General features: G+C 36.4%; 3 protein-coding genes and 1 long non-coding RNA gene across 21 annotated transcripts in view; 1 reads left to right on the forward strand and 3 right to left on the reverse strand.

Annotated features, from left to right (window-relative positions):
* KrT95D (phosphofurin acidic cluster sorting protein KrT95D) overlaps positions 1 to 25,337 on the reverse strand; it is a 298,169-nt gene that overhangs the window by 182,482 nt on the left and 90,350 nt on the right. The window lies entirely within an intron of this gene.
* LOC137237469 (putative nuclease HARBI1) lies at positions 6,760 to 14,270 on the forward strand. Its single transcript, XM_067761129.1, has 9 exons — positions 6,760 to 7,006; positions 10,733 to 10,864; positions 10,946 to 11,265; positions 11,320 to 11,423; positions 11,502 to 11,649; positions 11,714 to 12,149; positions 12,221 to 12,295; positions 12,360 to 12,785; positions 12,848 to 14,270. Exons 2-6 carry the CDS (start codon positions 10,743 to 10,745, stop codon positions 12,091 to 12,093), a joined length of 1,074 nt encoding a protein of 357 aa, XP_067617230.1. The 5' UTR covers positions 6,760 to 7,006; positions 10,733 to 10,742; the 3' UTR covers positions 12,094 to 12,149; positions 12,221 to 12,295; positions 12,360 to 12,785; positions 12,848 to 14,270.
* LOC137237474 (uncharacterized) lies at positions 13,772 to 16,286 on the reverse strand. Of its 2 annotated transcripts, none has more exons than XR_010948962.1 (3): positions 15,962 to 16,286; positions 15,702 to 15,897; positions 13,772 to 15,625 (listed from the first exon to the last, which is right to left on the reverse strand). It is a non-coding gene; the product is annotated as an uncharacterized lncRNA (long non-coding RNA). The 2 variants fall into 2 exon arrangements; XR_010948963.1 differs by having other exon boundaries at positions 15,958 to 16,286.
* LOC137237465 (uncharacterized) overlaps positions 23,046 to 25,337 on the reverse strand; it is a 45,595-nt gene continuing 43,303 nt past the window's right edge. For all 4 annotated transcript variants that reach the window (XM_067761124.1, XM_067761123.1, XM_067761121.1 and 1 more), the window contains 2 exons: positions 23,933 to 24,717; positions 23,046 to 23,582 (listed from right to left, as the gene is read on the reverse strand). In XM_067761124.1, coding sequence (XP_067617225.1) covers positions 23,109 to 23,582; positions 23,933 to 24,717 — 1,259 coding nt within the window. In that variant the 3' untranslated portion in view covers positions 23,046 to 23,108. The remainder of the gene's footprint in view (positions 23,583 to 23,932; positions 24,718 to 25,337) is intronic.

The following is a 25,337-nucleotide window of genomic DNA, read 5'->3' on the forward strand; positions in this document are numbered from 1 at the left end:
TCCGTTTTAAATAAATAAATAAATATTGTGACGAATGTTAGCATCACTATCCTGTTAGTAAATAATCACAGCAACAACGAAAACAGCAAGCAGCCACACTAATGTACATGAACACATCAAAGAAAGCAGTCACACTTACACAGAAGGCGACGAAGAATATTTCACACGCATAACCAGCAGCTTAAAGATTAAAGATTATTCATCAGCTAAGAGCAGAAGTTGTTACTCACACATACACACACATATAGCTAAATAACCAAATATACTATACAACTGTTCAATGTTCGTGAAAAGTGAAGACCTTAGGAGAAATATACGAACTAGGCAACAGGAGTATAAAAGCAGCGCAAGCTGAAGAATAAATAATCAGTTTGATTTAAACACGCTAGTAGTGAATTAATTGTGAAGTACTACTCCCAAAGTAGTCTAAATGAAGACCATTTTGCAATACTGAATTTTTTAGTTATTTATTCGACAGTTCAGCGATTCGAACGTTAGCAGAAGGTAAAAAGGGCCGTTTAAGCTTGACGTATCCATATTCATATAAAACAGCTGATCCAACCAACCTCATGGAAATCAATATAATTGGTCAATGGTGCCATACCATAACGCCCTAGCCATAACCATACCATAGCCAACCAATTGGTTTTTGGTTTTTCGCCATAACCATAACCTAAAAATATTTGAGTTGGAGATTTATTAACTTTTTGTAGATTTCGTTTAGTGTTTTGGATATGTTTTGACTAATAGACATATTTTTTGTCGTATATGTTAGTCATTTTTTGCGTTTTCTTGATTTTTATGAAAATTTCAAGATTTTTAGGTTAAGGCACAAATAACTGATGCCAATTGATATGGATAAGTAAAAATATGGTTATGACTATCGCGTTATGACTATGTCAATTTTCCAGACCCTTAAAATAAGCGGAACTTCTCAAAATTCCTCACAATATCGATATTCTTACTTATGTAATGGCCATGATTTAACTATATGGGGTGGTCATGTCTACAGCAATACGTGTGTTCAGATTGTTAAAATATGCGTGTTGATTTCTTTATGTTGTGGAAAAATAAATGCGTTAAATTAGATGTATTCACTGATTAATAACTTAAAACGATATGAGAGTATTTTTTTATAAAAAATTTGCCAACACGGCAGTAACTAATTACATTTTGCGTTTGCCAACTCCTTTTCACAATCCATACGTCAGTGCAATGAAAAAGATAAAATCAGCCGTAAGGGGATAAAATAATTTTCATACTTCTGAATCTCAGGCGAATTTGCTTGGCTATAATATTTCTATGGCCCCATGCAATAACCACTTAAGTCGTCTTATGAAGAATTTGAGTTATTGGTGGTACGATGTTCGCGAATTATAGCTACATATTTGTGTCCAACCAGTATCCTTCTAGGTATACTAATAGAAAAGTTATTAGCAAGTGAATAATCGCCGAACTAATTTACATTTGCATAAGTAGCTTTTTTAAGAAGAATTGTAAACATTTGTTTGTATTGCATAATACGTCTATCTCGAGATAAGCGGTTATTGCGAACCAGGGGCGTAGCGACGGAGGGAGTGGGGGAAGTTTAAACCCCCCTTGCCTCCGGATCATTTGATTTTTTAGGTCATTACAATTCAAATATTTGATGTTTTATGTCTATGTTAATAAATAAAATAAAAAAAATGTAAGGCGCGATAACCTCCGAAGAGATCTAAGGCCGAGCTTCTCTTCCAATTTGCGTCGTGCTCCTCTTGATTTTTCCCTACAAATTGGCCGGACGGGACCTACATGTTTTATGCCGACTCCGAACGGCATCTGCAAGGCAGATGAGTTTTCACTGAGAGCTTTTCATGGCAGAAATACAATCGGAGCGCTTGCCAGACACTGCCGAGGGGCGACCCCGCTTAGAAAAATTTTCTTTTAATTGAAAAATCTTATTTCTAAAATTGTGATGTTGCTTTGCCCGGGAGTTGAACCCAGGGCATACGGTGTGATAGGCGGAGCACGCTACCATCACACCACGGTAGCCGCCATAAAGAAGTTTCCTTGTAAATTTGCCTAACGACCATCTACATACATATCAGAGAACAGCAAAAATCGAACACAACATCGTTCGGCAAAAACGGCAACATGATCGTGTTCAATGATCAAACTTCCTTAAACGAACATAATCGACATTGATTTAAAATCAACCAACTTATTGCATGCGTGAATATAATCAATTCAGGCGTTTGCTCGTTTGCCTAAACAGCGATTACATTCATCGGAATGAAAAGGCAAATATTTTTAACATTTAAATAATGTTAAATTTACAGCATTTTTTTGAAGTACACATTTCCTATTTTGAAATGTAATGCAAATTTGATATTATTTTCCATGTGGAAAACACATTATTATAACGCAATATCTACATTTTTTTGCATGTCAAAAACACATTTCAAAAATGTAAAATTCAAATTATTTGATAAATGAAAAATAATGTGTTTTTTACATTTTAAAATGTAAAAAACACATTATTGTTTTTTCCGTGTAGATATGACTTTTTTAAATTGAATTTTTTTTCTTTTCGATCAGTTTCTTTCTCTTGAATTTTATATACGTATACATTAGACCTCATGCATAGGATCAAAAAGCATGAATTCTACTTATTCCTGAAGTAGGTACTTCGGTTTTTTTTATCACTTTATCTATGATTAATATTACAGGAATGCGATTCTGTGGCTTTTCCCAATGTTCACATGTTGTTGAAAATCTTGTGTACGCTTCCAGTAACAACGGCAACGAACGAGAGATCTTTTCCAACTATTAGGCTGATTAAAAACTATTTGAGAAACACGATGAGTGAAAATCGATTGAATGACGTGCATCACTAAGCATCCACCGTGATCAAATTGTTACCGTTGATGAAGTTTTAGATGAAATGGCAAAGAAAAGCCGACGCATGCGCTTGAGTTTTTAATGGAACCTTTTTCATATCATATTCTAAATACACGTACTTTAATATTAAAGCTAAAGACAACATTTTTTTTATTTAACTGAAAAAACATTTTTTTCTGAATCCCGGACCTCTGTCTATAATAAGCGGTTATTGCACCCATTGCGTAACACGTTTGAGTTCTTAAGTCTACTTAAGTTTTTTTAGTACAATCAAATAGCACACATCCAATGTACTTATCACAAACTTTCATAGCAGATGTTTCGTTAAAAAAAATAAAAATGAATAAAAGAAACCTTTTCTTTCCCTGGATTTGATCTCACAACCTTCCGATCGAAAGCAAGTCACTTTACTTATTGGGAGGGCATTTAAAATAAGATGAGGAGCTTTAACTACGATGGTTGGAGTTGAAGTACTTCACCTGCTTATAATTTCTTTAATGTAAAAGTTACCTAAGTATGAACTCATTAGTAAATTACATTTAAAAGTGTTCTATTTGAGTAAAAAGTGCAGTGTTAACTGTTCTTAATTTGGCGAGATCCTTAAATTTCCGAAGAGATCTAAATAGTTATGTATATTTCAATACGCACTTCAATAAAAAATGGTTTCGCCGAGTTCGAAGTGTTTGCGTTTGATAATGATTGTCGCGAATCCATCCTGATTATCAATTGATAACCATGAAAATAATCAAATTAGTATCACTGAGTCAGAAATGGATCACAAAGAGTCGAAGAAACTATTTCGAGCACTGAAGAAGGTTCCTTCTCGCGCTAAAACTCCAAATTAAAAGGAATAGTGGTAAAAGTTACGTAAACTCCGAAAAAAATGGAGTAGTATGTGACACTAAAATATCACGTTCTCTCCACAAAAAAGTATTTCATAGCTATATGCACCTGGTTCTCACAATGAACGCGTTTTATTTATTGGAACAATATTGACGGCGAGAAATTGGCTAAATGATATTACCACGCTAATAACGCCGTCAACGTGGTATGGTCACGTGTCTATAATGTGAATGAAGGCGGAAAAAATATTCAAGTATGTCAAAAGGTTTTTAAAAAGCATTATGAAAAAAAAATCGAAAGTCCAAATTCAAATTTTCTTGATAGACGGGCTCCTCAGCTGTGTGGAACATGCTCTCTAAAGATAGAATAAACAAAACTAAAGAACACATTAACAGCTTTTCAAACTATGAGAGGTAATACACAAGGAGTGGCCTAAGCTGCAAATACTTTCACGCCGAGTTATCGTTTTCGAAAATGTATGCACTATTATATGACAAATATCCATCCCAAGCAGTGAGCATGTTTTCATATTGGAAGGTTTTAAATCTACAGAATTTATTATATTTTTCTTTACCTCGGTACCTATATTTTTAGCAAAGAAAATGAAACTATATACTTGCAAAACATATGATAAATTGAGGATAAATTGGAGGCAAAAATAATTGTTGCTAATCAAGACAACTATCAAGATCTAGTTCAATAATTGCAGAATAAGCGGTTAGTGCACCAAGAAACAGCTGAGTTGGCTTGTAACTCCAAATGGGTAGATAAGGGAACTACTGGCATACGAAGTTTTACCTTCGACAACAATTTTTGCCAACTCCTTAAGTTTTTATAAAAGGCAATTGTGGACTTTTAATTTAACAGTCAACGATTACACCACAAGATCTCCACGAAGAAAAATTTAGGGCGCCGTGAAAATCAGAACACTTCTTGTTTATTCGAACATTTTAAGAACCTTCAGGGAGTGAACCATGTTGTGTTCCACAGTGATAATTGCGCCCATTTGTGTCCGCAATGTTCACATCAGCAAATCGCATTCCCAATACTATTTTTATTATCTACCAAAAGTTTATGGAACCAGGCCACCCCCACATGGAGTGCGGCGTAGATCGCATGCTTATTGCAAGAAAGAAGAAAATCACAAATACTACAATACATCATCCCCATGATTGGTTTAATTTTGTTGGGTGTGCAGGTACAAAAAACGTTTTTAATGTCAGGGAACGTACCCAAACTACGTAACCCATTTTCTACAACTTTTTATCCCCCTCCCTCCCCTCGGTGACCATCGGTAGTATATTTTAAGACCCCCCTCCCCCTTTAGTTTTCACGGAGTAGTTCATAAGTATGTTGTTAAATTATTTTCTGCTAACTTAAAAAAAATGTATTTGATTTATATTTGTTTTTATTAATTCGGCACCCGCCGCGTTGCGCGAAGCGTGGGTGCATACATATAATTACAAGTTAATAATATTAAGAAGAAAAAATGTATTTAAAAAGATATTCGAACAACAACTTAATTTATAAAGTCTTTTTCCTTTTTATTTCTTTTCATTTAATTCAACTTTATAAAGAATATGCTTGCAGCATCAAGCCACTGGGGTACATCGTAGATTATGGGAGCAGTAGCATCAGGAGTTTCCTCAGACGTGATTATTTTTACCTCGTCGACAGCCTTGATGTCTATCCACTCCGCGCTTTGCTCCACGATACATATGATCTCTTTTGGTCTGCTGGAGAGGACATGCAGAGGTCGCACGCGAGACACGTTGTCCACTGCATTACCGTGCACGTTTTTCTGATGACTTTCCATGGAAATTTTTGACGCGAAATAAATTCCACAAAAAAATTGGAAGATTTTCTACAGATTATTAACTACGTGACAAAGCCCCAATCCCTCCCCTCCCCCCTGTGACGAGGTGCAATACCTAAAGAAACCCCCTTCCACCCTAAAGGGGTCAGGTATTTTGGGTACGTTCCCTTATAGAAATGGTTACAGTTAATTATACATTTTTCACGCTACTAAAATCAAAATATAATTGGAGACTTAGAAATCAAGATAGCGAAAGTTTTTCTTTGGAAAAATGTTCAATGGTTACGATACAAAAAAGCAATTTCGCTAAATTTTACTATACAACTAATCTTAATGAAATTGAGCCTTTCAAAGTTTTAAATATTATAAATATAGGTTCAAATACAATTTATTTAAAAAAATTCCATTGTTTAATGAAAGGGTTTTAATGAAACTTAGCTCACTGTATTAAATATAAAAATAGATATGAGTGCAATGACCTCCAATTTTTCCTTTTACTTTTTCTAATTTATGGAGTCCTTACGTTAAAAATTGTTTTATTGCTAGATAAAACTAAGAAATGAAATATTTATCTCGAGACTGTATATTTCCGTTTTGAGTTGAGTCGCTAGGTTTGCACGCTTACTGTTTGCAATAAAAACCTGTCTCGATATAAGTTAGGTTGATATTTAAATCAAAATCTGCAATAAAGGCTTAAGTCGGTGTAAGATGTAAGTGTACATATTTTAAAATTTGCAATAACCCACTAAGTTATTTAAGTGCAAAAATCCCTTGTAATACACATACCTTTTCAACAAGAGTTGGTGGCCTTTTAACCTTACTTTAAGCCATCTGATTCACGAAATTTTGATTTAGTACCTGTTTTAAATTTTTTCAAATATGCATTTAAACCTTAAATATCAATTTGCGGCAAACTAAAATATAAGACTTAAGCGGTTATTGGAAAAAAGCACAGCTTTGACTTCAACTTGTAGAAAACAAAGTAAAAAGCTACATATAAAACTCTTGATAGGAATCAATATAACAAAAGCAAACAAAGAAAAATAGCCAGCACTTAGCATACACGCCCTTGTTTCGTGCATAACCTTTACGTCTTTGATGTTGCCACTTATACTTGTTTTAGTCACACTCGTCTACTTCGTAACCTGTAGACAGACATACTGGGCCCGAATTACGTTTTCCGTGATCGAAACGGCAATCGTACGAATAAAGATTACGTGACTGATCGTACGTATGGCAATATTGGTATTATGAGGTACGTTCAGTAACGTATCGTAATTTATGACAGACAGTAATAGATTGAATGGTGATTTGTAATAGATATTTTGACATTTAAATGTCAATTTCTATTTGTAAATAATACAAATTATTTATTTACAAAAAAATTACATGTGCAATAAATACATAAAAAATATTTTATTATTAAACAAGGAAAAAACAAGTGCTGATTCCAACAAATTAACGAAGGTAATTATAGTGATGAGTGCACAGTGATTTAACAATAAATATAAATACGAGGTGGTAGAGAGATCCTCCTAGTTGCCGGATTAGGTAGTAGTACAGTTTACGGTACCCACCCTAAAGTTGGGCTAAGATTTTCGGGTGAGCTATCAAAAGACGCGTATTAATCTCGAGAACAATAATCCGAAGGCGGAAAAGAAAAATTTTATCTCTGTCCGGAGATATTTGCAGTTGAAGTTGGCGATTTTCGTGTGGTTGTTGTTGTGTTTTTACCCACAAAAAAAATTGTGCATCACCGTGGCGGTAGCCACGGTTATACCACACACCCGGACTTGGGAAGGCGTAGCCCAGGGTTATTTTTTATAAGCGCGGCCAAAGGCCGCCAACGCAGACAGGTGTTCTGCGGAAAAATACTATGGATTCCACCCCCCGTTTCGGAAGTACCACCGGGTCTTTTTTCGGTTTTTCGTTAATAGCTTTTGAACGGGTAAAAAAAGTTAACTTCCGCTTTCGGATTCTTGATCTAGACGTGAATACGCGTCTTTTGATACCTCACTCGAAAATTTTGGCCCAAATTTCGGTGGGTACCGTAAACTGCACTATTACCCCGGATTATTGTTGTCGAGGTCAATACGCGTCTTTTGACACCTGTCTCAATATTTTTGGTAGCGTATTAGCAGTCGACCCCTCAACTAGACCTTTACCGCAGTTTGTTCAAACAATTGTTCCTGCGGGAAGATTACCATCTACGCCGCTTACGCTGGAATACATTCCCCTTATGCATAGAATAGAGATTTATGTGCTCTTTGTTATATGTAAATATTAAATGTAACAATTTAAAACAGGGCTGGACTGCTAATACTCGTCCAACAATATCGGAAGAGGTGTCAAACGACATGGTCACATAAAAAAAAAGGTAATAGTCTAGTTGAGGGGTCGACTGCTAATACGCTACCAAAAATATCGAGAGAGGGGTCAAACGACGCGTATTAATCTCGAGAACAATAATCCGATGGCGGAAAAGAAAAATTTTATCTCTGTCCGGAGATATTTGCATTTGAATTTGTCGATTTCCATGTGGTTGTTGTTGTGTTGTACCCCCAAAAAAAATTGTGCATCACCGTGGCGGTAGCCACGGTTATACCACACACCCGGACTTGGCATGGCGTAGCCCAGGGTTATTTTTTATAATCGCGGCCGAAGGCCGCCAACGCAAAAAGGTGTTCTGCGCAAAAATACTATGGATTCCACCCACCGTTTCGGAAGTACCACCGGGTCTTTTTTCGGTTTTTCGTTAATATCTTTTGAACGCGTTAAAATTTTTATTTCCGCCTTCGGATTATTAATACTGATGTCAAGACGCGTCGTTTGACACCTCTCTCGATATTTTTGGTAGCGTATTAGCAGTCGACCCCTCAACTAGACTATTACCAAAAAAAATTGTGTAGAAAGGGGTTTTGCACGGCTTTAATATTGACCCCAAACAGGTGTTGCACGAGCCGGGGTAGTATTTTATAAGCGCGGCCGAAGCCCGCCCATGCATATAGGTGTGCTGCGCAAATGCTATGGGTAATTTTTCGGGGTTTCGGGAATATCTTTGGATAGACTCAAAATATGGTTTTTTCGCATTCGGATCAATGATAGAGGGTTTAAGGCGCGTTCTCTGCCACCTCACGATATATTTAGAAGTATATTAGCAGTCGTCCCTCTTGTAATTATTCGTTATTGTAATAAAGATGACAACAATTTGGTAATTCTATAAGACAGCATGACACTGCTAATACGCGTCCAAAAATATCGAGAGAGGTGTGAAACGCGTATTGACATCAGTATTAATAAGAAAAATTGTATCTCTGTCTGGAGATATTTGCAGTTGAAGTTGGCGATTTTCATGTGGTTGTTGTAATGTTGCGTACCCACAAAAAAAATTGTGAACATAGGTGTTTTGCGCGGATATAGTTTTGGTATCCAAACCGGTGTTGGACCCACCCAGGGTAATTTTTTATAAGCGGGGTCGAAGGCCGCCAATGCGGAAAGGTGTTCTGCGCAAAAATACTGTTGATCCCACCCCCGGTTTCGGAGGGACCCGTGGGTCATTTTTCGGGTTTTCGTTAATATCTTTTGAACGACTTAAAATTTGTCTTTTCCGGTTTCGGATTATTAATACTGATATCAAGACGCGTCGGCGTTGAAACCTCTGTCGATATTTTTGAACGCGTATTAGCAGTGTCATGATGTATAAATCTACCAACAATTTTTATAAGGTGTTCGAAGAACCGGTACTCTAGGCTTCCTTTACGTGGTTGTTGTTGTAGCATTGCTTCGCCGTATCCACTAGGTGCGACCACTCACAAATTGTCATCAATAGGCTCTAACGGGAGTCCTAGGAAACTTGCAGTTTCAACAGGGGTGGAGCAGAGTGAGGGCTGTTAGAGGCGTTGGTTCCACATTGCAATGACATAGATGTTTGGTGTCATGTAGGGAAACACTGCAAGCAGACATACATTATTAATGTCGGGGTTGAATCTGGATAGTTACATGTTACAGTATTCAATTGAAGTTGAGCCAGGGAGTGTGCTTCCTCTTCTTTGAGTTCTGGGTATTTTTCCTTAAGAACTGGGCTCGCCGGACAATTCCTGGCATAGAGGTCCGACACCTGTTTGTGTAAATCTCTGAGGATCTGCTTCTGCTTTTTTGCTTCATACGGTTGTGTTCTCAGGTGCCGTATTTCCTCATAATGCTTCCGGAGATGACTTCATAAGCCCCTGGCGGTGTGGCCTCTTCAATCAGATATCTGTTGAGATTGATATTCAACAGAAACAGTTTGTTCAGCATTTCATTTCTGTGCCTAATGGGGGAGTACTCTCGCCTCATTGTTTGGGTGGTGTTCTGGGGACATAAGAAGACAGCCCGTAGCGGTTCTGAGGGCAGTAATTTGCCAGGCCTGTATTTTCTTCCAGTGAGTAACCTTTAGGCTGGGCGACCATATCGGGGACGCGTAGCATGCAAACGGCCGGCCAATTGTTTTGTAAGTGGTAATAAGCGTTTTTTGTCTTTACCCCAAGTGATGCCGGTAAGAGATTTTATTATGACGTTATATATATTAGGAAAAATTGCAGTTCCATTCTTCCCAAATTTTTGGGCGTAAGGCACCCGGTAGCGTAATGAATGTGGTCCACATTTGGCGCGTCTATGTTGTAAATAAGGTTGCCGATGCTTTGGTCGGTGACAATATCAGGTTTGGTAAGTCGAAATAACCGGAGAGAGTGGGCCTGTGGTCATTATTGTGCAAGTGTGGATAGGACACCACCCTGTGGTACCCCTTGTTTTATTCTTCTGGGTTTAGATGTTATGTTCCTGACGTGCACCGATGCTTGCCGACCAGACATAATTTGCGGTCAACCTCTTGAGACTTGGAAGAAGGGAGGACCCTTCCAGGTCTTGCAGTAACGTGCCCTAGTTGACCGTCTTTATCTAGTAGAACGCTATTTCGCCTTTTTGTCCGTCTGTAGATCAGAATGCCATAGATCGTGGTGGGACCTGCCTAGAATTATGCAATTTTCTCCGGTGAGTAGTGCGCTGATTTCAGGGCGGTATACACTGGGGCATTAGGTGACAGGAGGGATGCAGATGTTGATACTTTCTAGTTTTTGTTATACCACTACTTCACCCTAACCAATAAGCTCTATCACTCCAAGAAATACCAAGAAAACTAACGTTGTAGTTTTTTAGAGTTGAAAATATGGAGCCGGAACTACTTTTCTTTTTAGAAAGTTCCGACGAAGGCGTGGATGGGCATGACCAGAAGGTTGTAAGACGCCAGCTAAGAGACAAAAGCAATCCTCTTTCTTTGTCTGAAAAAGCGTAAGTTCGTTTATAATTTCACTATAACTTGAACATTTGTGAACTGTTACCGAATCGTTTATATAACTGGCTAATTTTTAGGTTCATTAAAAGGTTTCGTCTTAATAAAGCAGCATTTAATTATGTCCTGAGGAACACAAATTTCAATTGCCATTCCTCAGCAGCTGCACCGCCCATCCTCCAGTTGGCAGTAACGCTTTCGTTTCTTGGAAGTGGCAGTTACCAGCGGGCGGTAGGGGACGATTACCTTATGGGAATGAGTCAAAGCTTGGTTTCAAAATTGAGCACCATAGTAGTGACTGAAATAGAAAGAAATCTATGTCCAGAACATATCCGTTTTACACTGGAGAGTTTGAGTGGCTGTATGGAATGGTTCTACGAGAAGTATAAGATACCACGAGGTGAGAAAATTAAATAAATTTTTTTGGATGCGCCCAAACTTTTCCCTCTTACAGTAATTGGATGTATTGACGGTACCCATATTGGCCTGCAGAAACCCAGCGAAAACGAACATATGTTTTTTAATCGTAAGGGATTTCATAGTTTAAATGTAATGATTGTAAGTTAAATATAAACTTCGAAGAATATAACGATCGAAAGAATTATTTTATCCGTATAAACACGTATCTTGCTGCAGATATGCGATCACCAATACAAAATTAATGCAATAAATGCTAGATATGGAGGGGCTGCACATGATTCCTTTGTATGGAAGCAATCAGAACAAAGAATAATGCTAGAAGAGAAATTTGAAATAAATTCTAACAATAATTCGTGGTTACTTGGTATGTATTTTTTAGTCAACTAGTATGAACTATGGGCATTTATTCTCTACTTTCATTTAATTAGGTGATTCCGGCTATCCACTTGAACCTTGGTGTATAACCCCATACAGAAATCCTGCGGAGGGTTCAAGTGAGAGTGTATTTAATGCGGTTCACTCAAAAGCCAGATGTATGGTGGAGAGAACAATTGGTATTTACAAAGGGCGGTGGAAAATACTATGCAACGATAAGCGCGGAAGATATACCCCACAAAAGGTGGCAATGTTTTCCAACGTTTGCGCAGCTCTACACAACATATGTATGGAATTTAAAGTCCCTTTTAACCAACCAAGTGTAACTGCCAATGATGTTGCTGTGAATGATATTGATATAGGCGAGCATACACAAATTTTAAGAATTGGTCAAAATATTCGAAACCAAATAAAGCAATCCCTTCTTAATTAAAATACAAATGGCCAATCACAAAAGTTAATATACAGGTGTCTTATCTGAAGTTCTTAGTAAGTTTGGCTTAAGATGAAATATTTTGGCAATTTTTTTCAAAAAAGTGTGTCAATTACACATAATATAGGCAATGTAAGTTGAGAACTTACCTGGAGTGGATCTGGCACAAGCCTTACACCAATTTGCTCCAGACGTTTTTACAGTTAAGTATGAGAAATTCAGGAGAAATAACTAAATAAACTATGATAATCTTTTTATGTTTACAGATGCTTGGTTGTCCAAAATAAGCACAGTAGTAAATTAACGCTTGAGGATGAGCAATTTAAAGAAAGTTATTGAAGGTGTACATGATTATTACAACGATGTATTAAGTTATTCATTAGCAGATTTTCCTCAACCTGATGCTCAACGTATTTCCGAAAAATGTGATCCTGCGTTCCTGCTCGAGCGTTTTTTACAGCTTATACTAGGTTGCGCAGTAAATTGTGCTGCCAAGCAGATTATATACGACAAATAACGTGCTTAGTGGAATCACTTCAAGCTAATATAATGCGAACACTGCAAGATCTTGAGTCAACTTGGCATGGAGAGTGTTCATCTCGTAGTTCGTCAAGTATAGCTAATTTCGATTATAAAATATTGCAGGAAGGGGAGATGCTTTGCCTCAAAAGGGTTTCGAATCTGATAAAAAGGTATTTGGTGAAATTGAGTTTTACTTAAAAAATTTTATTTTTTTTAATTTCATGTTTTACAGAAAAATCTAAAATACAAGAGCTTAATAACCGCAGGATGAAGTTCATCGGTTGGAAAATACAACTGCTCAAATTGGTAATGATCGTGTATCACTGGGTCCAGTTCAAGCTGGTTCTGTACGTTATTGTGAACTTCGTCGATAGCTCGATCGAATGAAAGAAGACCTTATACAATCAGATGCAGCACGAGAGGACCTGAAATTTAAGGTTCAGCAGCAAGAAAAGGAAATTCAAATAATAAAACAGCGTAATGACGATCTGATAGTAAATATCGTCCATATTTATAATGCAACCAAAGATTTGCTATTTTCATTCACGTATTAATTTTATCTTTTTTCATTAAAAAAAAAACACTTCTGAGTAAATACAGCTTAAAGATGAAGTTGACGTGCTTAGAGACGATAAATTGAAAGAGTGCGAAATCGAAATGGAAACATATAAGAAAAAATTCGTAGAATTTGTAAACTTTAAACTGGCTTAATCTTCTTATATATTGACATATAACTTTCTAAAAAAATAACGAAAATAATTTAATTGAAACGAAATTAGCTGGGACAAGGTTTTAAAGGCGCCACCCCGTGTTTCCAAGAAAAAAAAGTTGGGATCTTCCCACCTCTTGTATATTAACATAACGCCAACTTTCATCGTGGCAAATATTTTACTTGTTGTTACATTTCAATCTGTAAAAAATCTATTGGTTAGGGCCTTTGTGAATTAAGCTAACGATATGCACCTGTAAGATAAGAGATAAAAAGAATAACAATTTTTATCAGAATTTTTTTTTATTTATTAGCTAAAATCATTACATGATTTGTATAACTAAATTTATAGTATTTAAAAATAACTATACTAAAAAATAAAAATATGACTGGAGTTCAATAAATTTTTTGTATTCAATAAATGTATATATATATTTATATAATAAATACTATCCCTTAAAACTATGGACATTTTTTCGTTCAAGATTTAAATAAGGTTCAACATTTTAATTTCAGTTCTTATATACATACCCAACAGGCATTTCTGTAAATGTTTTGAAAAGTAATTTAAAGTAAACTTGTTGTGTTAAACGATTCCAGTATTAAATATATATATGTATATATTTTTTTTTTTTTTCAGAAAACATTTTATAAGTTTTGTGAAGAAACGTTGATATGCAAATTAGCTGTGAAAATAAATTGTAAATGTTACCAAAAAAGACGACAGAACTATTTGCCAATATTTTTCAACTTCGAAAATTTTAAATTATTTTCATGAGAGGGAATGGCTGCATTTAAACCGTTTCCTGGATTCGCCTACAACTTATTCGAAATGCAGCCATTCTTTATTTAATATATGAATGAAATTCAGAATTAATTCATATGTAAATTTACATACACCTATGTATTTCTTAATATTATTGAAATGATTGAAATAAAAATTATCATTTATAAAAAGTTTTGGGAAATTATTTATAACAAGCTTTCTTTTCGAATTTTTTTTATAGGCTTAGAAGTAAGCCGTTTCGATTATTTCAAGCTTAATTCTAAACAATTTGTAAACAAAAAATCAACGTTTTGTAAGCTTAGTGTTTGTTTGAGAAAACTTTATAAATTTACATTACGTTTACTTTGATTGTTGGGTATATATGTAATAAAAATATTAATAACTAGCTGACCCGGCAAACTTTGTACAGCCTCAGAACGTATGGGCGGTGTCACGCCCCCTTCAGGAAACATTTTAATTCGCTACATTTCCGAAATTATTTTGAACAGGTATTCAATATTTGGTATGGGGATTTCATATCTGAAGAAATTGAGGTTGGAGAGTGGGATTGGGATGGGAGCTGGAGTGGATATGAGAATAGGAATGTTTATGGGAGTGGGATAGTTAGAGGGACAGGGAGTTTGAGTAGATGTTGGAGTGGGGTACGTTTTGGAACGGAAGAGAGATAAACGGAATAAGGTATGGAGAAGAATAAGAAGAAAAATATAGTAGAAGAGAATGGGATTGAGAGTGAAGAGGGGAGATGGGGCTCACTTTTTAAATGTAGGAAAACCAATTTTCGGGTAAGACATCGTCTGCCGGGTAGGCTAGTTATGTATATAAAAAAAAACTATGTAAATTAAATATGATGAAAATTATTGGCGAAAACAGGTGTACAATATTTGATACCTTTATTCGGAATCGGAAAATGGATTTAAGTCCCGCTTCCTCAGTTCTATTTCTAAATCGTTCAGGGCACAAAAACGTTTGTGTTTTTCTTCCCTGATCTGTAGCGTCCGCTCTTGGATTTGCAACATCCGCTCTTGAATATCCACGAGTCTGCCAAGCTTGTCATCCATATTGAGCTTTGCCTCATTTGCGGATTTTAAATTTTGCTCCAAAAGTGTTAATTTTGGATCCTCACATACTTTTCTCCTCCTCTTCGAAGTGGACGGGACATTATATTCTTCAATGTCATAATCAGAAACTTTGATCTTCCGTGTCGAAGTTGTTGGGTTGTTTGTGTCAATTTCAACTGAAGGCATCTCCGCCTGCAAAAACTCAATCTCGTCAAAGTCCTTGCTTACTTCGATTGGAGATTCAAAAAGGTGTTGAGAAAAACCCTTCGAGATGTTACCCCAGGTTTGCACTGTTTGCAGACCCTCAACCGTCGCTTCTAACCCGCTTGCTTCAATGATATTTTCCTCCGCTGATGTTATCAATTTCTCCTCGTATGGTCCACCACCAGTCCGAGACTTTGAGCTCCGGTTAAAAGTTAGTTTTCGCTTCGCTTGGTATTTTTGGTCAGCATATACCTACAAATTATAAATATCACAGAATTACAAATTATCATACCAAGCGATGAGTGTTCCGATCGGTTGTTTGATTTACCTTTCTCCACATTTTTGCATCTTTCATAGGTGGGCCTACAGCGTTAAGTTTTTTGGATAGATCCTCCCACAATCGTTGAGATGTCGCCTTTCCTTGGGCACAATTTGGTATGATGTTTTTGGCCAGGTTGGGGTGCTGCTGCATAAATTCTCCCATCATCTCCTTTTGCTTATAATTAAGCTTATTTAGATTCGTCCTTTGGGGAAACAAACATTTTATATTATAAATAATTTTAACTAATTTTATATTTATTTACCTACATTATTAAACTCGAAATTTTCCTTTTTATGTTTGATAAAATTTTCCTTTTTAGTTGTGCTAAGATCACTTTAATTTTTTAAAAACAAATTTAAAACGTAAGAACTATAAATTAATTCGTTTAATTTTCAAACTACAACCAATTTTTAATGCACTCGAACGTCTTTTTGCTATCGTATGAAATTTTTTGACGTTTACGATTTGTTGTGTACGTTCACTGAACACATAATACCGAATTTCGATAGCAGCTATTCGTTCACGTATCACGTAATACCAAATAAGTACTTTTAAGAGACGAGTGTTCAGTTCACGGAATACGTAATTCGGGCCCTGGTTGAATGAATGATAGGTTAGTCGGTTGGTCGAACGACCAGTCGATGATTTGTGTGTAGAGCTCACGAACTTCAGAAATGCTGCACAAAATAAAGAAAAGAATAAATGTGTAATGGCACTGACAATGGCAGGAAAAAGTTGCGACTGAGTTCAAACACACAGTGGCTTCAACAGAGTAACAGTAGCCAAAAACAAGATTATCATTCCACCTCTTTTTCGCGCCGTCTTTATTTTATAGTATTTTTGCTCACATTCATTTTACGCTTTGAATTCTTGTACAACTTCGTGAGCTAAATCATCAGATGTTGAGCAACGTAGCTGAAGTAGGGCTTGGCTTACAAAAATACCTTTGTGTAAATGCAACAATCAATTAGAGGAAAGAATAAGAGCGCATTCAATGAGTGATAGATAACGAGAATGTAGTATGGGGCTGAATCAGAAGTTAAACCAAGCCTGTAGGCGTACGCTAATGAAGTAACTTATATCTATACTCTATATTTGCTTTTGGAGAGGAAGTTATTAGTTAGTATAAAGCATCGAAGCCGTGGAGCTCACTCATATTTAACGGAAAGCAACCGCAGTTTATAAACATTATATCAGAGATCGCAAATAACAGTTCCCGAAAATGATATTTTCAATCAAAACAGTTATTTATTGACCACTCTTTAAATAACGTTTAAATTCTGGTACTGCTTGTATCGGTTTCTCACAGAGAAGGACCGTTTTGCAAGAAAAAAAGAGCATAACCCCATTAAAATGGCCATTATCAAGTCCCTTCGGTGGATATTTCTCAAGGTATTTAGTTTACAGTGTGATGAAGTGGAATAATTGAGTAACTTTATGCATTATTGCCCAGCTTTTGCCAGAACTAGGCGAAAGTATTTCGGTCCCGACTCACTTGGATCTCCAGAGGATTTATCCAAAGTTGAGATCGGCTTCATTAAAAACTATATCGCAACTACGTAGAGATTCTTTAAATAGCTATAGTTACGTCACCGCTTTATTATATGGTACCACAACGGACCTTCATGCTGCCCAAGTGAGCTTCCTATTCCAGGGCAGCTACTACCAACCTAACCTAGTTTACAGTATTGGGTATGTTGAGAAAAAGTTAGCCAAAAGTCTGCAGTGTGTGGCATGTTGAGGAAAATTGTGCCCTAAAGTGTGTAAAGTGTAACAGGACGCCCTTGCTATCAGGGCAAGGGTGTGATATTTCACAAGGTCTTTAGTATGGCACGTGTGGCAGGACGCCACCTCCAACGACATGTCAATGTTAAAAGGGCATAGAATGCCTCTGCTACAATGTATGCCACTAGGTGTAAGAATTCCCATACCCGTTGTAGCAGGGGCAACCCTCGTCTATACACATTATATATGTACACTGCAGACTTAAGGAGAACAATTTTCCTCAACATGCCACACACTGCAGACTTTGGGGTATACTTTTTCTCAACATCCCACACATTTTAAGCTAAATGCCTTGAGAAATAACCACCGAAGAGGCTTGATAATGGGCATGGCAATAGCACCATGAATAAAGTGCTTGCCGAAATGGGTATCTTGCCACTGCTAGTAAAACAGGGTACAGAGCTGATGGAAACGAATAGCATAACGGTGAATTTTTTCCGTGCTTGTGCAAATACGGTATCCATTTTTTGATGTTTGAAGAATAGAAAGGGAACGGTGAGGACAGGAACCGTTATTGACGAGTTATCGGATTATTATCGACGTTTTACGGGAGTGTTAAATATTACTTATTATCCGGTGATAAATCTCTTATCGAAAGCAAACGTATCGATAGGTTACCAGTCTTTAATCATAGATTTTGTATCGGAAAAATATCGATTTGTTATCAAAAACTTATCGTTTCGCTATCAAAAAAATATCAGGTTTTTATGGACTATCGATTTTTATTGAAAAGCTCTAATTATGAGCTCGATCAAATCTATAATCGATGGCTTTTCGACAGCAAATAGATATTTCTACTTTACAAAACTCATATATTTCGATAAGAAATTGTTAACTTTTCGATAACAAATCAATATCAAATTTTCGACAATGATGATCCTTTTTTTCTATAACAAATCGATATCCTTCATAAGAAAATCAGTAACTTTTCGTTAGAAAATCGATATTTTTTCGTGAAAAACTCGATATTATTTCGATAACTTTCGATAATGAAGACATAATATACCAATAACCCGTCATAAATGCATTTTTCTAAACCTTTCCAAAATAACCCAAAATAGTAGCTAACTTAATTCTTGAAATTATCTTAAAACGGCTCCGGTATGATCGCATAACGATCTCAAAATAGTCTCGACATAATACCGAAATAGTCGTGTAAAAGATCACCAAATGTTCCCTAAAACCATGCCAAAAATATCTCAAAATAATACTTATGCCGTCCAATCCAAAATAGTCCCGAAATGACCTCAAATGGTCCCGAATGATGGAAATTACCCGAAAATTATTCCCGAACAGTCCAGCAATGATTTTAAAATGGTCCTGGAAAAAGTTCCTGCATAACCCCAAAAATATACTATCGGGGCGAAGTGTAATTTTTCTGGTTTACATTTTGAGGAATAACAACTATTTGCATACCCTGATATTTACCCAATTAAGTTTACATTGAGTTTATTCTAACAGAGCAGACGAGGATTCCCGAAAACCTATTTAAAAAAGTTTTAAAATAAAACCTTAAGCAATAAATCATACTAAACGATCTCAGTGATAGTGGGAAAACATTTGAAAATAAAAACATCATTATGAAAGACACAAGAAATTCAAAAATAAAAATAGCTCACTAAGAAAGCTCTTTTTTGTTCTTGCATATCTGTTGTTATCTGTGATAAACCCAATTTTTCTGGTTAACCGTTGAAATCAAAATATCTGCTTTATTACTATTGGAGGAGTAGGCCCATTTCGGAAAATTTTTTCTTGAAGCATTTCCACGTTTGGAATTACTTGCAACAGGATATGAACCTGATACCTTCGGTATACTAACCAACTACACCACCCCCATACTACAGCAATCATGTAATAGATTTCAATAAATTTCGAATGAACCCCGAATGATATATAGGAACATATTTATGCCTGACGTGGTTAATTGCGAATATGACACGGTAAGTAATGGCACACTTGACCATGGCTTCAATTTGAAACCAAACCCAACAAGTTCATTCGAAATGCAAAAATCTATAAATTACGTACAAAAGTTAAAACCAAAAACGCATTTGAACATTGATACATACAAGCATAGAGTGTGTAGACCATTACCATTATTACCACTGTAATTGAAAGCTTCTACCTCACATTAACTCGATGTTGTTGACGCCGTTAAAATGACTCATTCATGCTAATCGTGACAGTGATACTTTTAGCGCGAGCGCGGCACAACTGCCGATATATAACCCGATAGATATATATGTATATGAATGCATTTAATTTCACTTCTTTTTTTTTTTTTTTTTAAATAAAGGTAAGCAAAAAATTATTGCTAATATATTGCCATTTGTAGCGATTTTCAAAGTGTTATAGACAGGGGCGTAGAAAGGCTTTGATCAAAACAGGGACTGGAATTGATTGTGGATGGACAAATATCACCATTTTTGGTGTCTGGGAAGGGGCTCGCTAGAAACTCATAGTGGCCGGAGGTATGGAAATATGTAGTCACTAACAAATATGCTCGGTTACCTCTTCCGGTCGAGTATTGCTCTCAGTCAGCGGGTGTTAGAGCCGAATGCAGGAATCATCAGCTGGCTGTTCCGTAGGCAGCTTAACTTTTCTAGGTTCACTGCGTGCGCTTTTTTCGGTCCACAGAGACGTGAGTGAAACTTGACTGCCTCAAGGTAATAGTTTGAACCGGTATTTGAACGGGGGATATGTGCGTTGTATAAAGGTAGGTTGCATGTTTTATTTTGATTTTTAAGCCACTAACCCTAGTAGGGCTCTCTCCACTACCCCGCCGATTGAGTTGTTGAATAAGTATGCTTTGGATGTGTTTAGACGTAGGAGACACAGAATGATAACTGATGATCAGTGTTTAGGGTGTTTTGGGGTTTCTAGCCCCATCTCAGGATAATAACTGGTATTCAGAGTGTTTACGGTGTTTGAGTGTCATTCTTTTTAATATACTCTAGGCCACTGGTGCGGAGTCGGTGGACAATCAACCGGAAGTATCTTAAGTTACGAAAATCTTACCAAAGATTTTAAGGTTGGTATCAAGAGGAGCAGAAAGCCCGTGGAGCTTGTTTTCGTTTACTCAATTTGGCCGAAAGGTCTTTTGGTAACATCGTGGTGGCTGTGGCTGATATCCAAATGCGGAAGAGTTGGTAAACTCGAATTGCAGTGCAACCGGTGTTGGTGTGTTTACTCACATCTTCATTGTAACCAAGGAAAGCTATTATTGGGAGCTAGTCATACGTTTCTTCAAGCCGTGTGGATTGCTGCATCGTAATGTTAAGCCGACGACGGCATGGTCGTGATGTCACTGGGGCATCAACTAGTGGAACACCTGTACTTGCTACCTCTCGAAAGTTGGCAAGACAACTTTTACGTGGAAATAAATTAACTGCTGTTTTCTCTTATAACTTCAATAAATCTGTAGTCACGTTCACAAAATTTTTCGGGTTGGTGTCGAAATTCTGTATGTACAAAATTCTAAAAACAAAATTCTGCTTTTTAAAATTCTGCTTTTTTTAAATTCTGCTTTCTAAAATTCTGCTTTCAAAATTATGTATTACAAAATCTGCGTAGTATACCCTTCTGCGTAGGCGGCCTTCGGCACACTTTAAAAAAATAACCCTTAGCCGATCAAACAGCAGCTACGCCATGCCATGATTTCGGAATTTTGACTTCCAGAATTAAACATACATAATTTTGAAAAAGCAGAATTTTAGAAAGCAGAATTTTAGAAAGCAGAATTTTAAAAAGCAGAATTTTAAAAAGCAGAATTTTAAAAAAGCAGAATTTTGTTCAAGCAGAATTTTTTTGCAATTTACAGAATTTTGTCACCCAGAATTTTGTAATACAGAATAATGACACGCTCCCAATTTTTCTGTAAGAGTATGGTGGTACTGAAGTTTGTTTAGAGGGCAAGGCACAACGATAAGTTATCCGAACTTTTCAGTGCTAACACTTGAGAATCTTAGCATTTCTGTAATTTATGCTGTACGTGCCCTTATCATGGCTGTAAGGTCAGTGACTACCCTGTTCGGGAGTAGGGATCAGTATGGTATGACCTTCATACTTCGACGTATCAAAGCTCACCATGCGAAGACCTTTTATCGCCAGCCAATAAGCAAGCTTGGGTTGGGTCATTAGTATACACCCATGGATACCTGAGTCTGCTGCACGAAGTAAGGTTTGATGAGCAGCAAAATGCTTGGCGGCTCAGCACCCATGATTTGTTGAGTGTGCATTCTATTATGCCCTGAAAATAAGCACGAGCTTAACAAAGCAACCATTAAACAATATGTATAAGGCAGAAAGACCGAACGACCGGCATTAACCCCAAAGGTTCAACACAAACAAACCCACAATGATGCCACGCTACGCTAAAATGGGAAAGTAGCGCAATGGAAATGGATACTTACGCATATTCAATTTTGTGTATGTAAATTTGCTACAAAAATCTAACAACGCAGTCAAACGCGCGTTGGGAAACTCACAAACTGTGTCAAGTCTATATACTACATACATAAATAAAAATAGAAGAAATTTGAGCCGCTAAAAATTACCTACCTTTTCTTCTTACACCACTATGTTTCGGCTACGCTCAGACCGGTTAAACTAATAAAATGAATGCAAAAATAAGTTTCCCAAAATATACCCTATTGTGTATGTAGATACATACACACATTCGGACAACTTAATTTAGGCATGTGCAAGCCAACATTCAGCGACTTGTGGGTCAGTTAGCGTAGGTTGAGTGGGTTGCAGTTCAGCTAGCATGAGCAAGCCAACATTCAGCGATTTGTGGGTCAGTTAGCGTAGGTTGAGTGGGTGGCAGTTCAGCTAGTTGCACTATGGTGCCATATTCAAAAAAGGCAGTTAAGAAAATGTCTGCCATTAACCCGCTGAGTTCGAATATCAAATAAAATATCATCAGGGTAGGGTATTAACCCGCTAAGTATGTAGCAAATAATTAGATTAGTTTAGCATGGCTGTCGCGGAGGCATACATAATCCTCAAGAGGCTAGTTTTCATCAGACAAGAATACACATAACCTCCCCAATTTGAGTAATTTCGAGGACCTGGTAAAGGTTACCAAGGAGGCTCGTTGCGATACCACAAAAATACACTTTGATGACATGCCACAATCTTACCAGGCCCCAACTTGTATATCTTAAAAGCGAGTTGACCCTTAGGTCCTATTGAAGGTCCCTCTCACTCTTCAGCACCACTTTCATTAACTTAGAAGAACTCGACCGATGATGAAGAGTGAGAGCAAAGCGAAAATGCCGATGTTTACTATAATTTTTTTAATTTTCCCCCACTGTTCAACGTTGGCTGACTAGCGATGTTCGTAGTTACGCCAATCGTTGAACGAAATACGTAAGCAACGAGCAGCAAAAGCAAGACAACAATCACGTTTTTGCTTCAATTGCAGGTTGCACACTACTGAAGCATATTCTAGTATTCAGTCGAAGTTTTCAGCAATCAACTAATCGGCAAACCTAAAAGTTAATTTATAAACAAAGTTAGCACAATCTAAGAATATAAGTGAATAACATTAAACCAAGTAAATTTTTATCAAAAAACTATTTATTAATTTTTTTACATAAATACATAAAATGAAAAAGAAATACATCACAACTCCACATGGTTTGCAATTAATTCATGAAAATTAAATTTTGTCAGCAAAAGATCGCGATCGATTAGATTTTCAACCGAGTACCGTAATGCATTTGCTGCTCTTCCTACAGTAACTTGTGTAACTGGTACTGTAAGCGCTGCCTCTAAAATGCCAGTAATGTCCGCATCAAAATTCGTGTTCTTCCAATAGTCCAGAACATTCGTGTCAAGTGGAACCATCATTTTTGTCGATAACAAAGTAACCAATTTCTGTTTAAAGTTTCGTTGAGGCTCATCAATATCGTTAAGCTTAGCAGATAAATTCATGATGCGCTGAGTTAACTTATCATAAGCTATTTTCGAAGTCGACGGTTCATCCTGAGATTTAATTGTGGTGGAATTTTCAGAATCATTCACTGCTGTCAGCAAAGATAGAGTTCGATTTTTAAATGTTGTATGTATTACTTTATACTGTTCAATTAAATGAGCCTATAAAAAATATTAAAATTAATTATAAATTAATTAAAAGTGGAATCATAACAAAAATTTTTACGATTTTCAATTGTTGACAATCGACATTTCTGTACAATCGTTTTGTATACTATCAGCCATAACACTAGAAAGAGTATTAAATTCTTTTTTACACATTAAAATCACTGCTCTTGGGAAGTAAATTTTGCATCAAAATTGTAATTTACTGAAAGAAAACAATGGACTAGGAAATAGTGTTCCACGCTCAAAGTCTACAAAATAATCGATTAAAATCGACTCCCAGAAATGTTAATAGTTAATATGGTCAAAAATCGTGATAGCGATGCAGATTTGTTTCGCAGTTTTACCTCGGCCCTACGTTTTTGTTCTTCGCTTAGCATTACGGAATTATAAAAATTAAAACGTGGATCTAAATAAATCGCAGCTAGAAATTTGTCATCTCGTAGAAATTCTTGTTTATACTTTTGCATCGACTGCACAAACAGACCAGCATAAATTGAGGTTGGTAAAAGTTCTTCCAATTCAATTTCGCAACTCAACCAATCTCTATAAAAATCACCTAAAATATATTGTTCATTATTAAATAGCTTATTTAGATTAACTAGCGGCTTTAAAGATGTGATAAGATCTGTTATAAAATTCCAATCCATTTTATTATCCAAACCATCCATTTGTGTAGCGCAATCTTCCTCTAGATATATCTTATTATTTAGCAGAGATTCTAGCATTTTATATGTGGAAAGCCAATTTGTTGCATTATCTAATATAAGTCCATCAAATATTGTTTGCAATTCTTTTACCAAAATTCTATGTTGATTTATGTTTGATTCTATTTCTGATAAAACTTCAAAAACAGTAAATCCTATAATGCTGTTAGCGTTTTTTACTTCGTGGAACTCTGTAGTTAGGGTGTTTAATAGTTCTTTTGCATTGTTTATATCGTTTCCGGTTTCACTGACTTTTTCTTTTGTATGTTCCTTAACATTCTCTTCGTCGTCTTCGGTTTTACCAACTTTAGAGTTTACTTCAGCCATATAACAATATACTTGATCCTTGTTTAATTCATAGTTTTTGAGGCAATTCATGACTACATTTTTGATTTTAGTGTATTTCTTATCCAATGGGACAATATCTGTTAAGTATTATAGAAAATGGTTTAAAGCGTCTTATTTTGTTTTGTTATTTTTCCGACATGGTGGATAAATGATGTATATTGGAACGATTTTCCGTCATCCCTTGTCAAATTTGGTTTCCAGACAAACCGGTTTCGGCGTTGTGTCATCATCAGTGTCGATTTTCGTTCTGAGAAAATCCAACTGATGATGGCACAACGCCGAAACCGGGTTATCTCGAAACCAAATTTGACAACGGATGACGTAAAATTGTTCCAATATACATCGTTTAAAGTGTAGTAAAACGAGCTGATTTATGGTATGAAATGGTAGTTGTGCAAATTTAAATTTAGATGGGGAAGTTTTTGCCTTGCCAGAGCGACGAATTCGTAGAGATTCATGCTCCAGCTAACAAAAGCGACAGATTTGTGTATCGGTAAGATTTAGCTTACTTAGGTGATATCTTAGACTGCAGTGTCCCTTGTAGTATCCAGTGAGAGTTCGTAGGTTCTCTCTGCTTAGATTAATAAGTTTGGCAAATATGCTCGTTGCTGGGAGTATAAACCATTTGGCCTACCTTTGCCTGTGCATTTAATACAGTGCCGTCTGAACTGCTTTTTTTTTCTTTTTACTTATGGTT

The sequence above is a fragment of the Eurosta solidaginis genome, chromosome 1 (genome assembly GCF_040869045.1).
Source record: "Eurosta solidaginis isolate ZX-2024a chromosome 1, ASM4086904v1, whole genome shotgun sequence".
NCBI classification, from domain to species: Eukaryota; Metazoa; Arthropoda; class Insecta; order Diptera; family Tephritidae; genus Eurosta; species Eurosta solidaginis.

What these genes read in the sequence shown, in the direction of transcription:
- LOC137237469 (XM_067761129.1), top strand. Translation starts at nt 10,743, where the DNA reads ATGGAGCCGGAACTACTTTTCTTTTTAGAAAGTTCCGACGAAGGCGTG. An exon ending in GAAGTATAAGATACCACGAG is followed by an intron (nt 11,266 to 11,319) that starts GTGAGAAAATTA and finishes TCCCTCTTACAG; the next exon opens with TAATTGGATGTATTGACGGT. An exon ending in ATAGTTTAAATGTAATGATT is followed by an intron (nt 11,424 to 11,501) that starts GTAAGTTAAATA and finishes ATCTTGCTGCAG; the next exon opens with ATATGCGATCACCAATACAA.